This window comes from Trichosurus vulpecula, chromosome 2 (assembly GCF_011100635.1).
Source record: "Trichosurus vulpecula isolate mTriVul1 chromosome 2, mTriVul1.pri, whole genome shotgun sequence".
In the NCBI taxonomy this organism is placed as follows: Eukaryota; Metazoa; Chordata; class Mammalia; order Diprotodontia; family Phalangeridae; genus Trichosurus; species Trichosurus vulpecula.
The window spans coordinates 333,775,141-333,794,505 of record NC_050574.1 but is presented as its reverse complement, the minus strand read 5'-3'; the positions used below and the strand labels follow the sequence as shown (position 1 = coordinate 333,794,505).

General features: G+C 38.3%; 1 protein-coding gene across 1 annotated transcript in view; it reads left to right on the top strand.

Annotated features, from left to right (window-relative positions):
• Positions 1 to 19,365, top strand: part of SLC49A4 (solute carrier family 49 member 4) — a 129,355-nt gene that overhangs the window by 67,778 nt on the left and 42,212 nt on the right. The window contains exons 5-6 of the mRNA XM_036742880.1: positions 2,145 to 2,253; positions 5,543 to 5,610. Of these exons, the coding sequence (XP_036598775.1) occupies positions 2,145 to 2,253; positions 5,543 to 5,610 (177 nt within the window). The remainder of the gene's footprint in view (positions 1 to 2,144; positions 2,254 to 5,542; positions 5,611 to 19,365) is intronic.

The window sequence follows — 19,365 nt, the reverse complement described above, 5'->3', positions numbered from 1 at the left end:
CATTCACTTCTTTCCTCAAATGATAACACAGATGTCATCATAGGGAGGCGGTGTAGCACAGTAACAAGATCATGGCATTTGGTGTCAGAGGACCTGGATCCAGATCCCCAGATCTGCCACTTGTCACTTCGTATCTCTTGGCCTCACCTTTCTAATTTATTTTAAAAAAAAGTGGGAACTCAACTTCAAAGTTCCTTCCAGCTCTAAATCTCTGATCCTGCTATCTTGCTGTGCAGTTGTATATTGGTTGAATGTTATTATTCTGTTTTAAAGCACTGCTATAATACTTTTATTCTATTGCATTTCTGATTTATGAGGTCCTAGTGAGCAAATACCAGATATAAATAATTTTTCTTTGAACCATGCTTATTGTAAGTAAAGCACCAGACATAATTAGATACATATTGTTTTAAATGATGATGATTTTTTGCTATAACAAATTACCTCCTGCCAGTAACCAAGTTCTTTCCTAGTTTTAATTGGGAAATACTGGAATCTATATTATCACATCACTAGAGTATTATTTATTTAGTTAATTGGTACTGAAGCCCTAGTCTGGTGCCTCAACATAGCATGAAGATGGTCCTGGGCTGGACTTTCTTATTTAAAGTAATGCACATGAAGCAGAAGTACCTATCAAATGGTCAGGTTTTTTATTATCAGCCTGATCACAGTCTGGATGTCTTTGGGAGCCACCTTGGCCAAGTTTAGAGAGACTCTTCAGCAGAAGATGGCCACCAGGTGATAATTTCTTTTGGATGTAGAAACTCATGAAAAGTGTCATACTAAGATATGGATCAGGAACTTCAGATTTTCTCCCTGAATTCCCCTTTTTGATGCTTCAAGCTCCCCTTTGAATCCTTCCAATTGCACATTAAAAAATTTCTCTAGGATGCCAGTTCTTAACTTTTTTTGGTGTTATGGACCCCTTTGGTAGTCTGGTGAAGCCTAATGTTACTGCGCTGCTAAAATGGAAAGGAATTCAAAATTTCAGTTAGATGTCGATGAAAATGAAATTTTTTCCCCATCCAAGTTCATGGATTCCCTGAAATCATATCTATAGACCTCAAATTAAGAACCAGGGTGTAAGGGGAGATCCCTAAGGTAGACCAGTATCGTTAAATACTTGTGGCTTGGTTTGTGATTATTTCAATCAAGTACACCTTTACCTACTACAGAGATTTTTTTTTTGTCCCATAAATATTTCTTGATCATATATATTCCTATAGACAGGGCCTTTGAAATAAGTGGCAGTCTAAACTATTTTAGGTTCCTTCTGTGTAGGAGGACAAAATTAGGACCAGTAAGTAAAAGTTACAAGGGGGGATAAGTTTTGACTCAACATAAGAATTAACAAAACAAAATATTTTAAACTATGCTGTCCAATAATGGAATAAGGTGCCTTGGAATCTGTTAAGCTCTCTGCCACTGCAGTATTTAAAGTAGATTCCAAATGACCATCTGTCAGTTATTCTGTGGAAGCAATTTCTATGCTGTGGAAGGAGTGGAACCCTTTTTACTTCTACAATCTGTTAACTCTCTTCCTACTTGTATGATTCTGTAACCAGAAATTCTTTTGACAACGTTCTGATAAAAATGTAACAGTTGCCATTCTTCAAGTCTACATTTTACTCAAATTTAAACACCTTAGAAAAGTGTCAGATAATTTATCTGCTCTTTTAAACCTTTTAAGGTGGACCAATATCTTTAAATACTTGTGGCTTGGTTTGTAATTATTTCAATCAAGTACACCTTTACCTACTACAGAGATTTTTTTTTTTTGTACCATAAATACAGATGAAGAACTGAGGCCCAGGGAAGTTAAGTTGACTTGTATCATGGATTCTTGGGCAGCTAGGTGCAATGGATAGATTGCCTAACTTCAAATGTGGCCTCATGTACTTACTAACTGTGTGACCCTGGACAAGTCACTTAACTCTTTTTGCCTCAGTTTCCTCATCTGTAAAATGAGCTAGAGAAGGAAATGTCAAACCACTCTAATATCTTTGCCAAGAACACCCCAAATGGGGTCATGAAGAATCAGACGTGACTGAAACAACCAAACAAACAAATCATTGATTCTAAACCCCAAGTTGTATTTTTTGCATTTATAATAACATGTAACTTTCATGTATCTTTTACAGCAATTTAAGGTTTCTGATGATAGCATTAGCCTATGCCATACCTTTAGGTGTATTTGCCGGCTGGTCTGGAGTTCTGGATTTAATTTTAACACCAGTTCATGTCAGCCAAGTAAGTATTTTTCTTTCGTAGGTTTTAGAGGTATTTTAACCCATGTAGATTGCAATATTAATAGCATTCTAATAAAATAACAAGTAACTTACTATTTTAGCTTCATGGCTTTTAATCCGCTACTGACATAGTAGTAAAAACAAAAAACCTTATACAGTAACATGCCAAGAACTTCGTATACAGGAGTCATGAACAACAACAAAAAACATTTTTTAATGTATTTGATTCGTTTGGTTATAGTAACAACTACTTATTTCATCATTCTTTGGGTAATGATAAAGATACTTACAAATTTTTTAAGGAAAAGAAGGTTAGTTTTGTTGATTGATTCTTTTTCCCTGCCCTCATTTTCAATAGATGATCTCATGCCAGACTTTATGGAGTTGTACTTTGGGAAAATTAACCTGGCCAACTGAAATAGGGAGTGGAAATAAGGAAATCTATTTATACTCTCATATTCTATAAGAAGGACCTGAACCAAAGTAGTGGCAGCAAAAAGAAAACAAAAACATAGGTAAAACAGACATTGTAAAGGAAGTTTTCACAGGGCTTAATGATAAAATATAAGAAGTGAGGGAAAGGTAGGACGAGGTCTCTAACAAGGGTGACAGGGAAAATCGTGGTACTGTTAAGCAGAAAAATGGAAATTAGAAAAAATACTTTTTTTGGTTGGACATGAGAAGATAATGTGTTTCCTTTTGGGTATATTGAGTTAATAAATAATCCCTTGCATTTGTGTAGTGCTTTATGTTTTTAAATGTTAATATATGTCTTATACTTTTTATCCTAACAACCCTGTAGGGTAGGGTTTATTAACAAAGTGTTTTTATTACTATTTTGTAGATGAAAAAAGTCAGTATTTAGATCACTTTTCCAGGCCCCCAGTAGCTAGTAAGTAGTCAAACCCAGGATTTCTGATCTTCTCATTCCGTGCTTAAAGCTTTTTCTTTTTTAAAAAATGAACAAAAATCCATTTTTTTCTCTTTTCCTATATTAAAAAAAGAAAAAAAGGAAAAGCACATCCTTGTAATAAATACATATGTAGTCAAACAGAACAAACTCCTATGTTGTCCATGTCCAAAAAATACATCCCAGTCTGCATCCTGAGCCTTTCACCTCTTTATTAGAAGTGGACAGCATCTTTTATTGTTGCTCCTTTGGGTTTGTGGCTTATCGTTGGCTTGATCAGAATTCTTAAGTTTTTCAAAGTTGTTTGTTTTTATAGTGTTGTTGTTACTATTTAAATCATTCTTCTGGTTCTGCTTACTTCATTCTTCATCAGTTCATACAGATCTTCTCAGGTTTCAGCAAAAGCTTCCTTTTTATCATGTCTTATGACACAGTAGTGTTACATTACATTCATACACCATGATTTGTTCAGCCATTCCATAATTAAGAGGTACCCCATTAGTTTCCAGTTTGCTGCTAGAAGTAAAAAAGAGCTACTACAAATAACTTTTACATTTGAGTCTTTTCCTATTTCTTTGATGTCTTTGAACAGTCCCTGCTGGGGCTGCGGGGTTTGCAAAATTCATAGACTTTGGGGACCTAGTTGTAAATTGCTTTCCAGAATGGCTGTGCCAATTCACAACTCCACCAATGGTGCGTTAATGAATGTCTGGTGCTTTTTTTTTTTCCATTGTTATACTTTTCTGTGTTTTAAGTGAAAACATGGAAGTCTAGTAGGAATGTCCTGTTGGCTGGTAGAATTATGAGGTTAGAAAGGTGAGGGCAGAGGCAGAGGTGTGAGGACATCCACATAGAGGGGATAGTTAAGCTGTGGAATTGGGCACCATAGGATCATAGAGTGATATGTTCAGAACTGGCAGGGTCTTTACGGGCCATCTAATCCAAACCCTCCATGCAGTGGACAAATGAGGAAACTGAGGCCTGGAGAGGTAAAGTGACTTGCTTAGAGTTTCATAGGTGGTAGGTAACAGAAACAGGATGTGAATCCAGATCCTCTTGACTCTAAATCTACTGCTTTTTCCACTGTCCCAAATTGCCCTGAATCTCTGAAGGAGAAAAGGAAGTGGGAAAAGGCCAAGTGCAGACTGACCTTGGACAGTGCCTATATTTTGTTTTATTGTTCTTGGCTTTTTAATCCACTGGGTATCTTGTTTTTATATAGTTTTTTTTAAGGTTTTATTGATAGTTTTTTTTTAAACACTGAAAATACCTCCCAATAATCCCCATCACCACAGTGGCAGAAGTAAAGAAAATGAAAACACTAACATCTGGGGAGCAGGAGGAGGAAATACAACTCATAAAGAAGACAGTCCAGGATGTGTCAGAGACATAGGAAGAGAACCAGGGTAGTGAAACCAGTGAAGAAGACTACTAAAAGGGAAAAAAATCATTAATTGTGGGAAATATTGCAGAGAAAAATCAAGGGGGAAAAGGAAAAGGCACACCGAGTTGAGTGATAAGGCAGAGCCACTGGTGATCTCTTAGAGAGTTGTTTAAATAGAGACTTAGGTCCAAAGCTATGTTGCAGCAGGCAAAGGAAGTTCTTGGTAAGGAAATGAATGTCAACAGGTGTCAGAAAAGTTTAACTATGAAAGGGGGAAGGGAAATAGAGTTTCTAAAAGGAAGAGCAAGATTGATTAAGAGAACATTTTTTCATACTAGGGAAACCTGAACATAGACCTCATATCTGAAAGCCCACTGTAAGCCCTGTATCTACCATGAAGTGTTCCCAGATTGGTACAGCCAATATAAATATGTACATTTATATATTTATATTTACAATACACTTATAATGAAAATTGTTCAGTTTAATGCTAAATTGCTATCTTTTCAAGTTGAATTTTAGTTCCTTGCCTAGTCAACTTATAAACTCCTTGAAGGATAGCAAAATTTGGTTCATAGGAACCAAATTATTTTGATTTGTTTATTTTAAACATTCAGATAAAATATTGGTCTAGATATTCCCACTAAATCAAGATTGTGTAGATCTGTCATACTGTGAACATGAGTTCTTTGTTTTATCAATATCATTAGAGATAGCTTGGTGTAGTAACTATAGCTAGGAAAATGTGTGTTCAAACCCTGCTGTGACACTTACTAGCTGTGGCCCTGGGCAAGTCACTTAACCTTTGTATGCCTCAAGCAACTCCAGATCCTTCATATATTCAGGTATCAAATTCTCTATCCTTCTAAATTTTTGTAATTATTATTTGCCAACTATCTACCAAGTTGTTGGTCATTGGGGGTCTTTTTTCCATTTATTCTAAATAGTAGTGTAATAAACAACCCAAGGCTAAATTTTGTCCCTTTTCTTCATCAGGTAGATGCTGGCTGGATTGGATTTTGGTCTATAGTTGGAGGCTGCATTGTTGGAATAGCTATTGCAAGGTGAGAATAAGTTATGTTTTATTTTAAAATTCTTACCTTCTTAAAGTAGACCTTAGATATATTTAGATTTGTCATTGATTTCCACTTCTTTACATCAAGGAAGACACAGATACACATATATGTTCCTAGTTGTTTACTGCCTAATGCAGCATTGTGGTTTTAATTTTTATTTTACAGCTCCTGCACTGTCCTTTGTAACTCTTTTTTTTTCCCCATAGGCTAGAACTGAATGCTAAATCCCATAGGATGATGAATAATTGATAAGCCGCCCATGGGATAAGACAGAGAAGAGGGTTGTGTTTTAGAATGGGAGGGGAGGAGGAGTGCAGAATTAGTAAAGAAACAGAACTTTTTGTAAAGGAAGCATCTTTTATTGATAGGATGGTAAACCAAGAACACAGGTGGTTTTAGTGGTACACAGCCAACTCGCAGTATGAGGGTTAGAATATCATAGCTAAGAGTAAAACTAATCATCCAATAATAGGTTCTTCTTTTCCACTGAAATATCAAAATGAGAATTGCTTTGAAAGGACCAGGTACAATCAGGAGCAACCCTAAGGCCCTCAGAGAGGCACTTTACTAGACAGCCTTTACAGATTTCTGGAGTGTGTGGTTTGTAGGAGATTGGGGCATGAAGTCTCAAGGTAGCACGTGTAGAGAATGGTTGTCACATTGAAACAAAGGCAGGAAAGAACCACACAGTGGAGTTGCTTCTAGCCAGGCATAGGCTCAGAGAATCACAGGTGGAGACTAGAAGAGTCTATATATAGTGACTACTCAGGGGTCAGAGATGAATAATCCTTACCTACCCTGGATGGCTCCAGAGAAGGCCACATTGGTGCTATTTTATGACATGAGTAAAAAGGATCAGAAGGTCTGTGAACTTTTGACTTTGTGATGTCATAAAACTACTATTAAAGCTCAAAACTGTACTAAGACTTGGGAAAAGCCTCTCTTGGAACAGAGAGCAATAATCCTGCCTCCTCATTGGACCCAAAGAGATAGAGAGACTTGTTAGTTGTCATCACTAGTTAGTGGCAAAGCTGGGGCTTGAACCCAGGTGTCAATCCTCTTACTCTTAGGGTTCTTTCCACTACAACAGTAGTTCCCAAGCTTTTTGAGCATCATGACCTCTTTTTCACATCAAAAAAATTTCACAGATTCCCCTTTATGGGAGCTAAGTGAAGATTTTAGAATAACGATGCTTGGTATGCGTATAGATTTGAGGACTCCATGGCTCTCAGGTTGGGAACTTAATACACCATACCTCATTTTGAATTGATACAAAGTGATTTTCCAGATGGGCTCATTTGGCCATATGTAAAAAGGTGCATCTGTAGGTAATTATGTGGAGCATTCTGAATATAGGCTGAAATATAGACTTTGTAGCCATGATGAAACAATTTTCACTTTATGCAAAAAGTGGTATAGAAGAGGTCTCCTACTGTAGACTTCATGCAAGTTGATTTTAGTTACTAACATCCCCCAAAAGATCTTTGATGCTAAATTTGGATAACAAAGTTTGAAGAAGAAGAGTGCAGTGAACTAACCCTGATCAGGGACCACTGATTCACAAAAATAAATATGAGGACTTTTGTTGGGGGACAGGTCAAGGGAGAGAATGGAATAAATGGAGGGGAGGACAGGATAGAGGGAAATGTGGTTAGTCTTTCGCAACATGACTGTTATGGAAGTGTTTTGCATGGCTACACATGTATGACCTATATAGAATTGTTTGCTTTCTCAATGAGGGTGGGTGGGGAGGGAGGAAGGGAGAGAATATGGAACTCAAAGTGTTAAAAATGGTTTTTGCATGCAGTTGGGAAATAAGATGTGCAGGCAGTAGGGTTTAGAAATCCATTTTGCCCTATAGAAAAAAAAAAAGGGGAAGGGGATGGGAGAACTGGGGAGTGATAGAAGGGAGGGCAAATTAGAGGGTGCACACTGTCTTGGGGCTGGGGGAGAAAGATGGGGAGAAAATTTGGAATTCAAAATCTTGTGGAAGTGAATGTTGAAAACTGAAAATAAATTTTTTTAAAAAAGAAACAAGCAAAAATGGATCTCCTAATCACAAAAAAAAGACAAAACTATGAGGGCCATGCAAACTGAAAACCAAGCTGGGAGTGATAATATATTATATGACAGAATCAAGATTCAAAATAAGATAGAAATTCATAACCAAAAGGTAAAATTTAACAGGGTTATCTTATATGTACAGTATTTGTATGTTTTTTCCCTCATTAGACTGTGAGCTCGGTGAGTGTGGGGGCAGTGTCTTTCTTTGTATCCCCATCAATTAAGATGATGACTGGCACATAGTAAGTGCTTAGTACGTGCTTGTTGGCTGACTCACTGACTCATTTAGGTTCAGAAATCAATTTCTAAGAAGAGATGACAGCAGTTAATAGGGAGGCTTTTGTTTGACTCCAGGCTCAATATGAGCCACTACAGTGATGCCCCTGCTAAAAGAACTATATTTTTACCTGCATTATGTGAAGATCAGAGGAGACAGTAGTCCTGGTTCCTCTGTACCAGCCAGTCTGCAGCTGCAGTATTGTGTTCAGTTCTGGTCACTTTCTCTTTAAAAGGAACATTGAAAAACTTAAATGCATCTGGAGAAAGGGTATCCCAGAAGATGAGGGCTGTGGAAGATCTCATGAGGAGCACCCGAAGGAAAGAGATGTTTAGCTGAACAAAAAGACTCAGTGGAGTTTTTGTAGCTGTCAGTGGGGGTGGGTGGGGAGGGAGGGAGAGAATTTGAAACTCAAAATTTTAAAAACAAATGTTAAAAATTGTTTTTACATGCAACTGGGAAATAAGACATACAGGCAATGGGGTATAGAAATCTATCTTGCCCTACAGGAAGAAAGAGGGGAAGGGGATAAGAGAAGGCAGGGGGGTGTGATAGGGAGGGCAGATTGGGGGAAAGGGTAATCAGAATGCACACTGTCTTAGGGTGGAGGGAGGGAAGAGATAGGGAGAAAATTTGGAACTCAAAATCTTGTGGAAATGAATATTTAAAACTAAAAATAAATCAATGGGAAAAAATTTTTTAAAAATAAAATACGGTTGGGAGAGAAGATAAACATATATAAAACATTTAACAAATAATTAAGTGCCAAACTGTGTCCTGAGTACAATAGGAGTCCAAAGAAGGGAATTGATCATTTTGGGTGGGAGGATTGAGGAAAAGCTTTGTTGAGGACAGATAGGCTGGGCCTTGATATAAGCACAGGGGAACAGGGAGGGCAGGATGAAATTTAATGTGGGGTGGGAGGGAGTGCAGTACTGTTCTTTTTAGGGTTCACTGCAGAAGACTGAAAACAGAGATGAAAGGTTAAGATGACTCTTTATCCTCAGATCCCTGTTCTTACAGGGGCCCATGGGTAACTATCATTTTTCAAACCAAATATTGATCTGGCAAAAAAAAACAAAAAACCAGCCTGTTTTGTGAATGAAGCAGAGTATTTGAAATTGAGACTGTTCTGGAAAAGCTAGGACATATAGTGGGGTATATCCTGGAGAGACTTAATGTAAAAGATAACATAGCAAAAAGGAATGTATAACAAGTAAATGAGGAGTGGGAGCCAGGGCAGAGAGGAGGGGAGCGTACAGGAGGTGACAGGGACTTTCTGAGTAGCCAAAGTCAGGTGTGTGGTAGCAGAGGAGAATTGAGAGGTGCCCAGCAACACAGTGAGTGGAGTGTGAGGCAGAAGATAACAGAGTGCTCTAGGTTGGTTGGTAGTCCCTGGGCCCCCAATTATGACCTGCAAGGCTGGAGGCTGCAAACACAACTCCAGGAGAGGAGATGCCAGAAGTTCCTCCTCTGATTGCAGGGCCAGCACAGAGACTCGTGGGCGTGAGTTGATGATGGCCCTGGTGTCTTAGGGTCTCAGCCCCTCCCAGGTGGCTTGGCTTGGCTCAGCCCCTCACCTTCAACCAGGCCTTTGTGTCTGGCAGCAGACTTCTCTCAAGTAGGCATTAAAGATGCAAGGAGGTAGCAGGCTCCAGAGAGTCATTTTTACATTACGGAGTGCCCCCCAGCCCTGCAGGTATAGTGCTACTTGGCAGAGTGAAGGGTGTGCTTCTCTGCCTTTATGAGGGATTATTTTTCCTCTTCTCAGGACCCTTTAGATTGCTTTGCCAAACCACAGGGGTATGTAGATAGTTCCAGGGGTGGGGAACCTGCAGCCTCGAGGCCATATGTGGCCCTCTAGGTCCTCAAGTGTGACCCTTTGACTGAATCCAGACTTATGAAGGGCTGCACTTAAGGACCTAGAGGGCCACATGTGGCCTCAGAGGCCGCAGGTTCCTCACCCCTTAGGCAGTGCTGAAGTAGTCATCTATGGTGCTATGGTACCTGTATTCTGATGATAATTTTGAAGTAGGTTTATTCCTATTAGAGAGAAAGAGGGCTCTCCAGGCTAGGCCAGGTATCTTTTAAGATAACTTTAACAGATCTTCTTCCTTTTGTTGGAGAGATAGGAGACTATGGGTGTGGCATGTTGCATGCACTTTCAGACATAGTTGCTGTTTCAGAATTTGTTTAACTGTTTTTTCCCTTGTTACAATGGAAAACACATAAGGGTTGTGGGTTCTTATTTAAAAAAAAATTGTCCTCTCTTTTCTTTTTTTAGTGTTTTTTTAAATTTCCAAATGTTTTACATCATAAATATTTCCCTCCTCCCAGAGAGCCATCTCTTTTAACAAAAAAAAATTAAAGGAGAAAGAAAAAATCAATTCAGCAAAACTATTCAGCAAAACCAAGTGTGACATATGCAGAGTTCAACACCCACAGTGCCCCACCTCATCGGAGAAAGGATGGAAGAAAATTCTCATATCTCTTTTTTGAGGCCAAGCTTAGTAAGGTTATGATATAAGTACTGTTATAATCTTCACCCATAGTGTCAAGACATTTTTAGGATGGGAATGCTGAACTTGGGAATCAGGAAAGACCTAGTTACTGTGTGACCATGGACAAGGCATTTATCTTCTTCAAATCTCAGTTTTCCTCATTTATAATTCTGGGGTGATACTTATAGCACCTACCTCTCAAGGTTGTTGTAAGACTTGAATGAGATAATGTAAGTAAAGTATGACTTAAAGCATATAAATGCCAGCTACCATTATTTTAAGAGGGGAGAAGAGTTTACTTTATCTGGGGGAGAAAAGTAAAGCAATGGAAATGTCAGTCCCCAGATCACTTAACACACTCAACCTAAATTCCCACCAGAGTAGCCATCCTGCTTTACCAGATGTGGGAGGACCTAATTATATCTTTTGGGGAAAGGAAGAATAGTGTTAAATCAAGTCTGTAAGTCACGAAGCATCCAAACACTTAAGGATATCTGACATCATGTAATATTGTATCTAGGCTTAAACCCAGTAGTGGCACTGGGGGAAGGAAAAAATAAACTGACACTGTAATTTCTAAAATCCCACATCTAAGGTTTTGCCTATTAGCAGCTGGTTGAACTAAAAATAAAAGCCCCCAAAAGGGAGATAGCTACTGTCAGGGTAGGCACTTACTGACATTGAAATACATCAGTCTGTCACACTTGACAAGAATCATACCTAATTTTTCTAATTACAACTTCTACCCCGTTTCATTCAGTCATCATTGATTCAGCCATACAGAGATAAGTACTGAATAGGCCAAAGAAGGAGCAATCATCCATCAAAAGTGACATATAATAAATACATTCTATTCCATTTTCCCCTGTAGCTGCTTAGTTTTAACTACATGTTGCTAGAACAGGAGGGACAAATTTGGAGGCAGCCATTAGGGTTTTTTAATTATCTCAAAAGAAAGGTTGTGAATGCAGAAAAATATTGTGACCTTCTGCAGTCTCACTTCAATGTCACATCAATTACAGAGATATTAGCATCCCTTAGACTTAACATTTGCCACATTAGAGCCCTGCTCTATATTTACTGTGATCCTTTGAGTCTGTGCTGTGAGACCCCTTTTTAGAAGAGACCACTTATCTGTAATTGTAATTGTGGTAATATTGATAGGTCAACAGGCTGTTTAGTTTGGGGCTGACTGGTTGCTTTAACTGAACAGAAACTTCATGGGTTCTGAGACTGGTCTCTTTTGATAAGTCAGAGACCTTTATGGTCAGCTTATTTCCAGAGATAACCAGGTCCTGAAAGATTTGACTCACTCAGGTTCATTTGAGGTTGATTTGTCCTAGAAAGTCTGTTAATTTACAGTGGAGAATATAGTTGGTCTGAAAAGGTTCCGGATTAGCTGCGTAGGATATTTCCTATCTGGAGAGTGGATCCTCCCAGGAGACCTAAGTTATAGATCAAGAGTTTGATTAAGGAATATAGAATTAGAACTGAGGGAGTTATGTGTTCTTAAGAGATGTTTCTGTCAAAAGTCTATGTGAATTACAGACCATTTGTCTAAAAACCAGAGTGCCCTCACCTCTAGGCTCACTTTAATATTTCAAAAATTTTGTGATTGCATCAATGCGATTTGACTTCTGCTTTTAACACTTGGTAATGCTTTCACAGCTCAGCAGATAATTTTATGGGTTTCTCTGACCAAAAAGGCTCCTCACCTAGAGATGAGATGCCAAGAACAGTCCACTGCCAGGCACCTACTTGGAAGCTTTTCTAGTTCAGTACAGTCTGCCAGAGCATTTATTACTTTGGCCTGGCTTTTAAAAATGTGTAGTTACCTCTTAGTATGAGTCACTGGAATGGGGCTGTAATTGAGGCTGCTCTGAGCAGTCTTGAGAAAACTGACTTTTTTAAACTCTACTTTTTCCGTATTCCATGAGTGCATTTTTCATTTTTTCTCTGTATACTCATTATCCAGTACAGTGCCTTGCATATACTGGTAGCTTAATTGATTCTGATTGAATGAATCCACGATATGATTAACCTCAAAACAAAACAAATGTAAAATCACATTCACATAAAGCGAAAGGAAAAAAATCTGCCTCTGTTCCTTGCTATTCTTTCTTCTCAAGGGGCCCCAGAAAAACCAAAAGCTCTTCAAGAATGGAACAGTGTGGGGACAAAAAGACTGGACCGGTGATATTTATATAAAGGTGACCGGTGACATTTATACACTTATGTGTATAGGGCGGCCTTGATAAAGAATGTGGCTGCAGCTTGGGAAAAGCAACATCAATTGCAAGTCCCTTGGGGGCAAATACCTAATTTAAAACTGTATTTCTCTATATGGAAAACAGGTAAACTTTGCCACAGACAGAGCAGCAGTCATCAAAACTACCTGGTACTGGCTAAGAAACAGAGGTGTGGATCAGTGGAATAGGATAGGAATACAAGATGGAGAAGTCAACAACTATAGCAATCTACTCTTTGATAAACCCAAAGAGGCCAGCTTCTAGGCTAATAATTCACTATTTCACAAAAACTGTTGGGAAAATTGGAAAATGGTAGGACAGAAACTGGGCATAGACCAATATCTTACACCATATACCAAAATAAAGTCAAAATGGGTTCATGATCTAGGAGTAAAAGCTGATACTATAAGTAATTTGGGAGAGCAAGGAATACTTCACTTATCAGATTTATGGAAAAGAATTCATGACCCAAGAAGAGATAGAGGGCATTACAAAATGCAAAATGGATAATTTTGATTATGTTAAATTGAAATGTTTTTGTACAAAAAAAGCCAATGCAACAAAAATTAGGAGGGAAGCAGAAATTTGGGAGAAAATCTTTACAACTAGTATCTCTGATAAAGGCCTCATTTCTAAAATATACAGGGAACTGAGCCAAATATATAGGAATACAAGCCATTCCCCAATTGAGAAATGGTCAAAGGATATGAACAGGCAGTTTTCAGAGGAAGAAATTAAAGCTATCTTATAGGCATATGAAAAAATGCTCTAAATCACTACTGATTAGAGAAATGCAAATCAAAACAACTCTTAGGTATCCCATGTCTTCTGTCAGATTGGCTAAAATAACAAAACAGGAAAATGATAGATGCTGGAAAGGATGTGGGAAAATTGGAACATTGTTACATAGCTGGTGGAGTTGTGAGCTGATCCAGCCATTTTGGAGAGCAATTTGGAACTATGCCCAAAGGGCTATAAAAATGTTCATACCCTTTGACCCAGCAATACCACTTCTAGGGTTGTATCCCAAAGAAATCACACAAGTGGGAAAAGGACCCATATGTACAAGGATATTTATAGCGGCTCTTTTTGTGGTAGCCAAGAATTGGAAATCAAAGGGATGCCCATCAATTGGGGAATGGCTGAACAAGCTGTGGTATATGAAGGTCATGGAATACTATTGTGCCATAAGAAATGGGGGTGATACGGACTTCATAACAACCTAGAAAAACCTACACGACATAATGCTGAGTGAGCGGAGCAGAGCCAGGAGAACAATGTGCACAACCACAGATATATGGATTCCGTGAAGACCAATCCTGACAGACTTCGCTCCTCTCAGTAACACAAGGTGCAGGCTCAACTCCAAAGGACTCACGATTGATAATGGTATCTACATCCAGAGAAAAAACTATGAAGTTTGAATGCAGATTGAGGCACACTTCATGCTCGCCTTTTTCTCTTGTCTTTTGTTTTTGTTTTTGGATTTTTTTTTTTTGGTTCTGTTTCTTCTTTCTCATTATTCATTCCATTGGTCATAATTCTTCTCCGCAACTTGACTAGTGTATAAATTAATTCAATGCGAAGTCATTCGTGGTAGTTATATGAGATTCCATGCCGTCTTGGGGAGGGAGGGGAGAAAATTTGGAACTCAAAATTATGTAGAACCGTCTGTTGTAAACTAAAAATAAAAATAAATTTAAAAAAAAAAGAATTAAGACATTAAAAAAAAGTATTTTTATTTAAATTTTGAGAGCCTGCACCTACTCGAAACTCCCTTCCCCTTCTACTTTTAATGAGGTGGGGGAAATGGATCACTGTTCAGTTGTGTCTTACTCTTTGTGACCACACTTGGGGTTTTCTTGGTAGAGATGCTGGAGTGTTTTGCCATTTCCTTCTCCAGTTCATTGCCTCAGAAACTGAGGCAAACAGGGTTGTTAAGTGACTTGCCCAGGGTCACACAGCTAGTAAGTGTTTGAGGCCAGATTTGAACTCAGGAAGATGAATCTTTCAGACTCCAGGCCCCACACTCTATCCACCATGCCACCTAGCTGCCCAGAGGAGGTAGAGGTGAATATAATTACTCTTAGGCCTGGAAACCAGGTATGTCACATTTCCCTTTTATTGCCAAAAGTCTATTTTGTGGGATTAGCAGAGCTGGCATTTGGGAAATTCGTCAAATAAGCAGTTTTCATTTGGTCCCTTTTCTTCTCCCTTTCTGTACCCCCTTTCCTCTCTCTTCATATCCCTCCTTTCCCAGGTACCCATTCTGTGTTTCTTTCTTCAAGGTCTCCTTGCTGTCAGGTCATGTCAAAGCATCTCTAACAAGGTTTGAATTTGTAAATGGCTGGTGAAGTTGTGAATTAGTGGTTTTGCAGGATTCAGAGCAGGAACAGAAGTAGACAAAGCATATATTGAGACTTGTAAAAATAGCCAGGATTCAAGGTAGTCAAGATAGAATACACCAGCAAACAAAGCCAAGGACTGAGAGGTCAGGGAGGACTCAGGTAAAAGCCTAGGCACTAGACGTCACCTAAGCATGCTACAGCTGTTGTATTATTTCTGTGGTTCTGTTGGCTTTTATCCAGGTAGGTGAAAAGGCTCCCTAAGTCTTCCCAGCCCCTGATAAGAGTTCTTTGAAGGGCCCTTTTATGAGTACTGTACCTCCTCATCCTAAGACTCAGCCTCTACAGAATCCATAGGCGTATGTTATCCATTAGACCATGAGCTCCTTAAGAACAGTGACTGACTCTTGCTTTCTTTGTACCCGCAGTGCTTAGTACAACACTTGGCAAATGATGATCACTTAATAAATGCTTATTAATTGACTGACTCTATTGGACCATGTAGTCTGGACTAGCTTAGTGGTTCATTTGTTGGAGGACCTGTGTCTCCTTGCACTTCTCTAGAGATGGGCTGACTGGAGATGGCATCAGTTTCTTCTTCCTCTACTAAGGTTTCTTGGCTATCCTGTGATAGAGAACCAGGCCTGACCAGGATCTAGAGTACTGAAAGAGGAGGATTAGTGTATCACCTATCCTAAAGATATTTGCTTTTTAACAAGGAAATATGCCCCTGGTCAACTTGAGCCACAGGGACGATTCTTATTAGCTGTCCAGTCGTGGGCAAGTTATTTAACTTCTGTTGGCCTCAGCTTCTTCATCTATAAAATGAGATGGGTGGACTAGATGGCCTCTCAGGGGCCTTCTTGCTGTGAGCTATGATCTTACTGGAAAGTTAGAATGGAATTCTTAGTGTGCAGTTTATAAGCCAATCAAATGGGAAAGCCGCTTGGTGCAGACAGGGACCTTCCCAATCTCTTTGAAATCACTCCTTGAATGTTGTCATTTATTCAGCTTAGTAAATCCAACCCTGGTCACCAACAATCGCCCTAGACGCAAGTTTGTTTCTCTCTGTTTTAAGTCAGCTTTTACACGTAAATGCTTAGCTCCTTATGCTACAAATATTACTTAACTTCTCACTCCTTCCTGAAGACCCACATTTTAAGCTTCTGGGCTCCTGAAATTTATAAATCTCAGAGATGTGGAACAGCCTAAGAACTCCCCAATTTAGGTATACTGTATTAAATTTTAACAGAATTTTATTCCAAATATCACTTTATCTCCCACCTTCACAATATGTGCTAGAGGCTGAGTAGGAGGTTGCCTTTTCCTCTCTGAGGGGAATTCTGACCAGAAAGCATTTTGCTTAAGAAGTGTGAAATGACATTTTAGTTTTCACCTAGTTTTTCAGGCCGAGGGAGATAATTTACTGGGCATCAGCATTTTCATGGAGAGAAGGATATATGAATTTACTTGACTCTGTCTTGTGAACCATTCAGCTCCTTTTCATGTAAGCATCGTTCCTACTTTGCTGTCATATACCCCCATTTTTTAGTTTGATAACGGTCTTAACTTTTCGTCCTTGTTCTGATGCCATCACTTAAGTCTTGCTTAAAGTTCAGTTTAAATGTGTTTTCAATTAATATTCTGGTACAACTGATATTTTTGTAACTTCAAGCTTTATCAGAAACATTTTATGTCAAATCCCAGGCACTTGATAGTTGCAAAAGGCCAGAAAGAACAAATGATTTATGTACAAAGGCCCTAGACTTGAATCCCATTTTCAACATTCATTACCTTTGTGACTGTGAACAAGTCACTTTTCCTCTTTTGGCCTCAATTTCTTCATATATAAAGGGAAGGAGTTGAATCATAGGACCTCTGAAGTCTCTTATTTTTTTGTTGGGTTTTTTTTTTTTTTTGGAGTGGGGAAGGCAGGGCAATTGGGGTTAAGTGACTTGCCCAAGGTCACACAGCTAGTAAGTGTGTCAAGTGTCTGAGGCGGTATTTGAACTTAGGTCCTCCTGACTGCAGGGCCGGTGCTGTACTCACTGAGCCACCTAGCTGTCCCTCTGAAGTCTCTTAAAGCTGTAAATCCATGATCTTACCATCTTGATTAATGCAGATTTTGAGTAGCAGTTTCTGGCGTCAAGGGAATAAGAGCTAAAGTTAAGAAGGGATGCAGATCCCTTCTTTTTTTAGTGTATCATTCAGTCACACACTTAAAATGAGAATTTCTGCCCCAAAGTAGAAGTCTAAAACATTGTTAAACAAAACAGCGATTGCAAGAAGGAATCCTTCTTACTGATAAAAAAAAAGAGTCTTGTAGTGCACAGAAGTTCTGTATGACTCTTTTCTTTCTCTTTCTGCTTCTCTTCATGGGTCAAGAAGCAAGAAAACTAGTAGCACTGAGGAAACATTAGGAGATTCAAAGTCACTAGAGGCAAGAACTTGTAATATGTAGTTAAAACAAACAAATGCTGCCATTATTGAATGGAAGCAGGTAGTTAGGGCTTTCTTACCAGAGAGATGAACCAGAAGAATGGCTTTTGACACTCATTTTCTCTGAAGAAAATGGCTATACACATATTCAGCAAAGGTTTTTGATTCAAAATACAGAAATTCAGGATGAACTGAAAGAGGTATTGTCTTCAAGTCTTGGCAGAAAACCAGGATTGGAATAAATAGTGATTGATAAAAAATAAGTACTAGTGAAAAATACCACTTTTGCTTATGTTTTCATTGTATTTCTTTATTTCTTGATCTAATGGTGAGTCATCTTTTAAAATATGGTAATTAGTAGTAATGGCTATATGCTTATACCTGCCAGTGGAGCTTTTTATAGCTTTTCAAAGGCATAATTTAGTAGAAAAATATTACCAAGCTTACCTTTCAGTTAACTCTTCCTGTGGGAAGCCCAGCTGGTCAGATCAAACACCTATAACCTAGGTATTATCATTTACATAATGGCGTCGTAAGCTAATTAACAAAATATCTAGGTTGGTTTGTTAAAATGGTAACAACCAAAATGTTAGGGCCATACAAGGAATCAAAGCAATGCAAAAAACCCCAAATAAACAGTTCAGCATCAAGCAAAAACTATATAATAGAGGCTTGAGAAATAAAGCAATTGAGACGAGAAAGAGAAAGGTGTGAAAAATTGCTGGTCCTCTCTGTTTTCCAAAGAAGGCCAATACAAGGCAGATACAACTTGGGTTAAACTCAAAACAAAAAAACATATATTGTTAACATAATGAAAATGGTTATGTCAAGGAACATGACTGAAACATTAGCTTTCTGCAGAATGAGGAAGTGAGGGATCTAGAGAAAGTCCGTAATTATTGGCTCAAATATTTCTTAGAGTTCAGGAATTATTATTTAACACTTTACTAGCTTCCTTTCTGATGAATACCTGATCCCTGCTTTCTTAACAGAAAGAGTCATAGATTTATTACCAAAAGATGAGGATACCAGTGAGCCTTCCAAATATGTATTTTATAAGAAGCATTCGCATTCACAGCTTGTATTGCTGAAAAATTTATAAACAGAAGAAAACATATTGGCTGAAGAGCAAAAAAGTTGTGCCAAAAGTTCCCAGGAGAGTAAGAGCAATTTATTATCAATTCAATGGTTATTGAACAAGCTATCCAAAAATTTCATTAAATGACACCACCTTTATTGATTATGACAAAGCCCTTGACTCAGTTCCACACTCATGGCTTACATATATACTGCAAATGAATAAAGTAGTTCCATGCATAGAATGTTAGAGTAGCTGATGTTCTCTTGGACATTAAATTATTTAAAACACACTGTCAACACAATTACGTCAAGAACAATTGTTATAAAATGTATTTTCCAAGAGGTTGATTTAAGCATGCTAAAATTCTGCCTAGCCTTAAACCTATTATTATCACTCAACAGAATTGAGTATGTCTTTCAAATCAAAGAGGAAGTTGTGTCAAAACTGTTATGTTGATCACTTGATGTGACTCAACAGGTTAAAAATTTGCATAAGTACTTTTAGGACAAACAGATACTTTACAAAATGACAATAAAGATGGTTAACCGTATATGCCATTGCATTTGTCAGCTTTGACCAGAAGTGATTTATGGATGGAGCTTATAAAAAAGCTAAAACCAAGAGTGGAACCACAAGACTCTCCATGGGTACATGAACTAAACCAACAATTTGTCAATAAAGCAGAATCAGATTCAGAAGTAGATTATTTCCATCATAAATCACAGGCAAGTTGTCCATTGTGTGACCCTGGGCAAGTCGCCCTCTCCCATCTATAAAGTGGGTATAA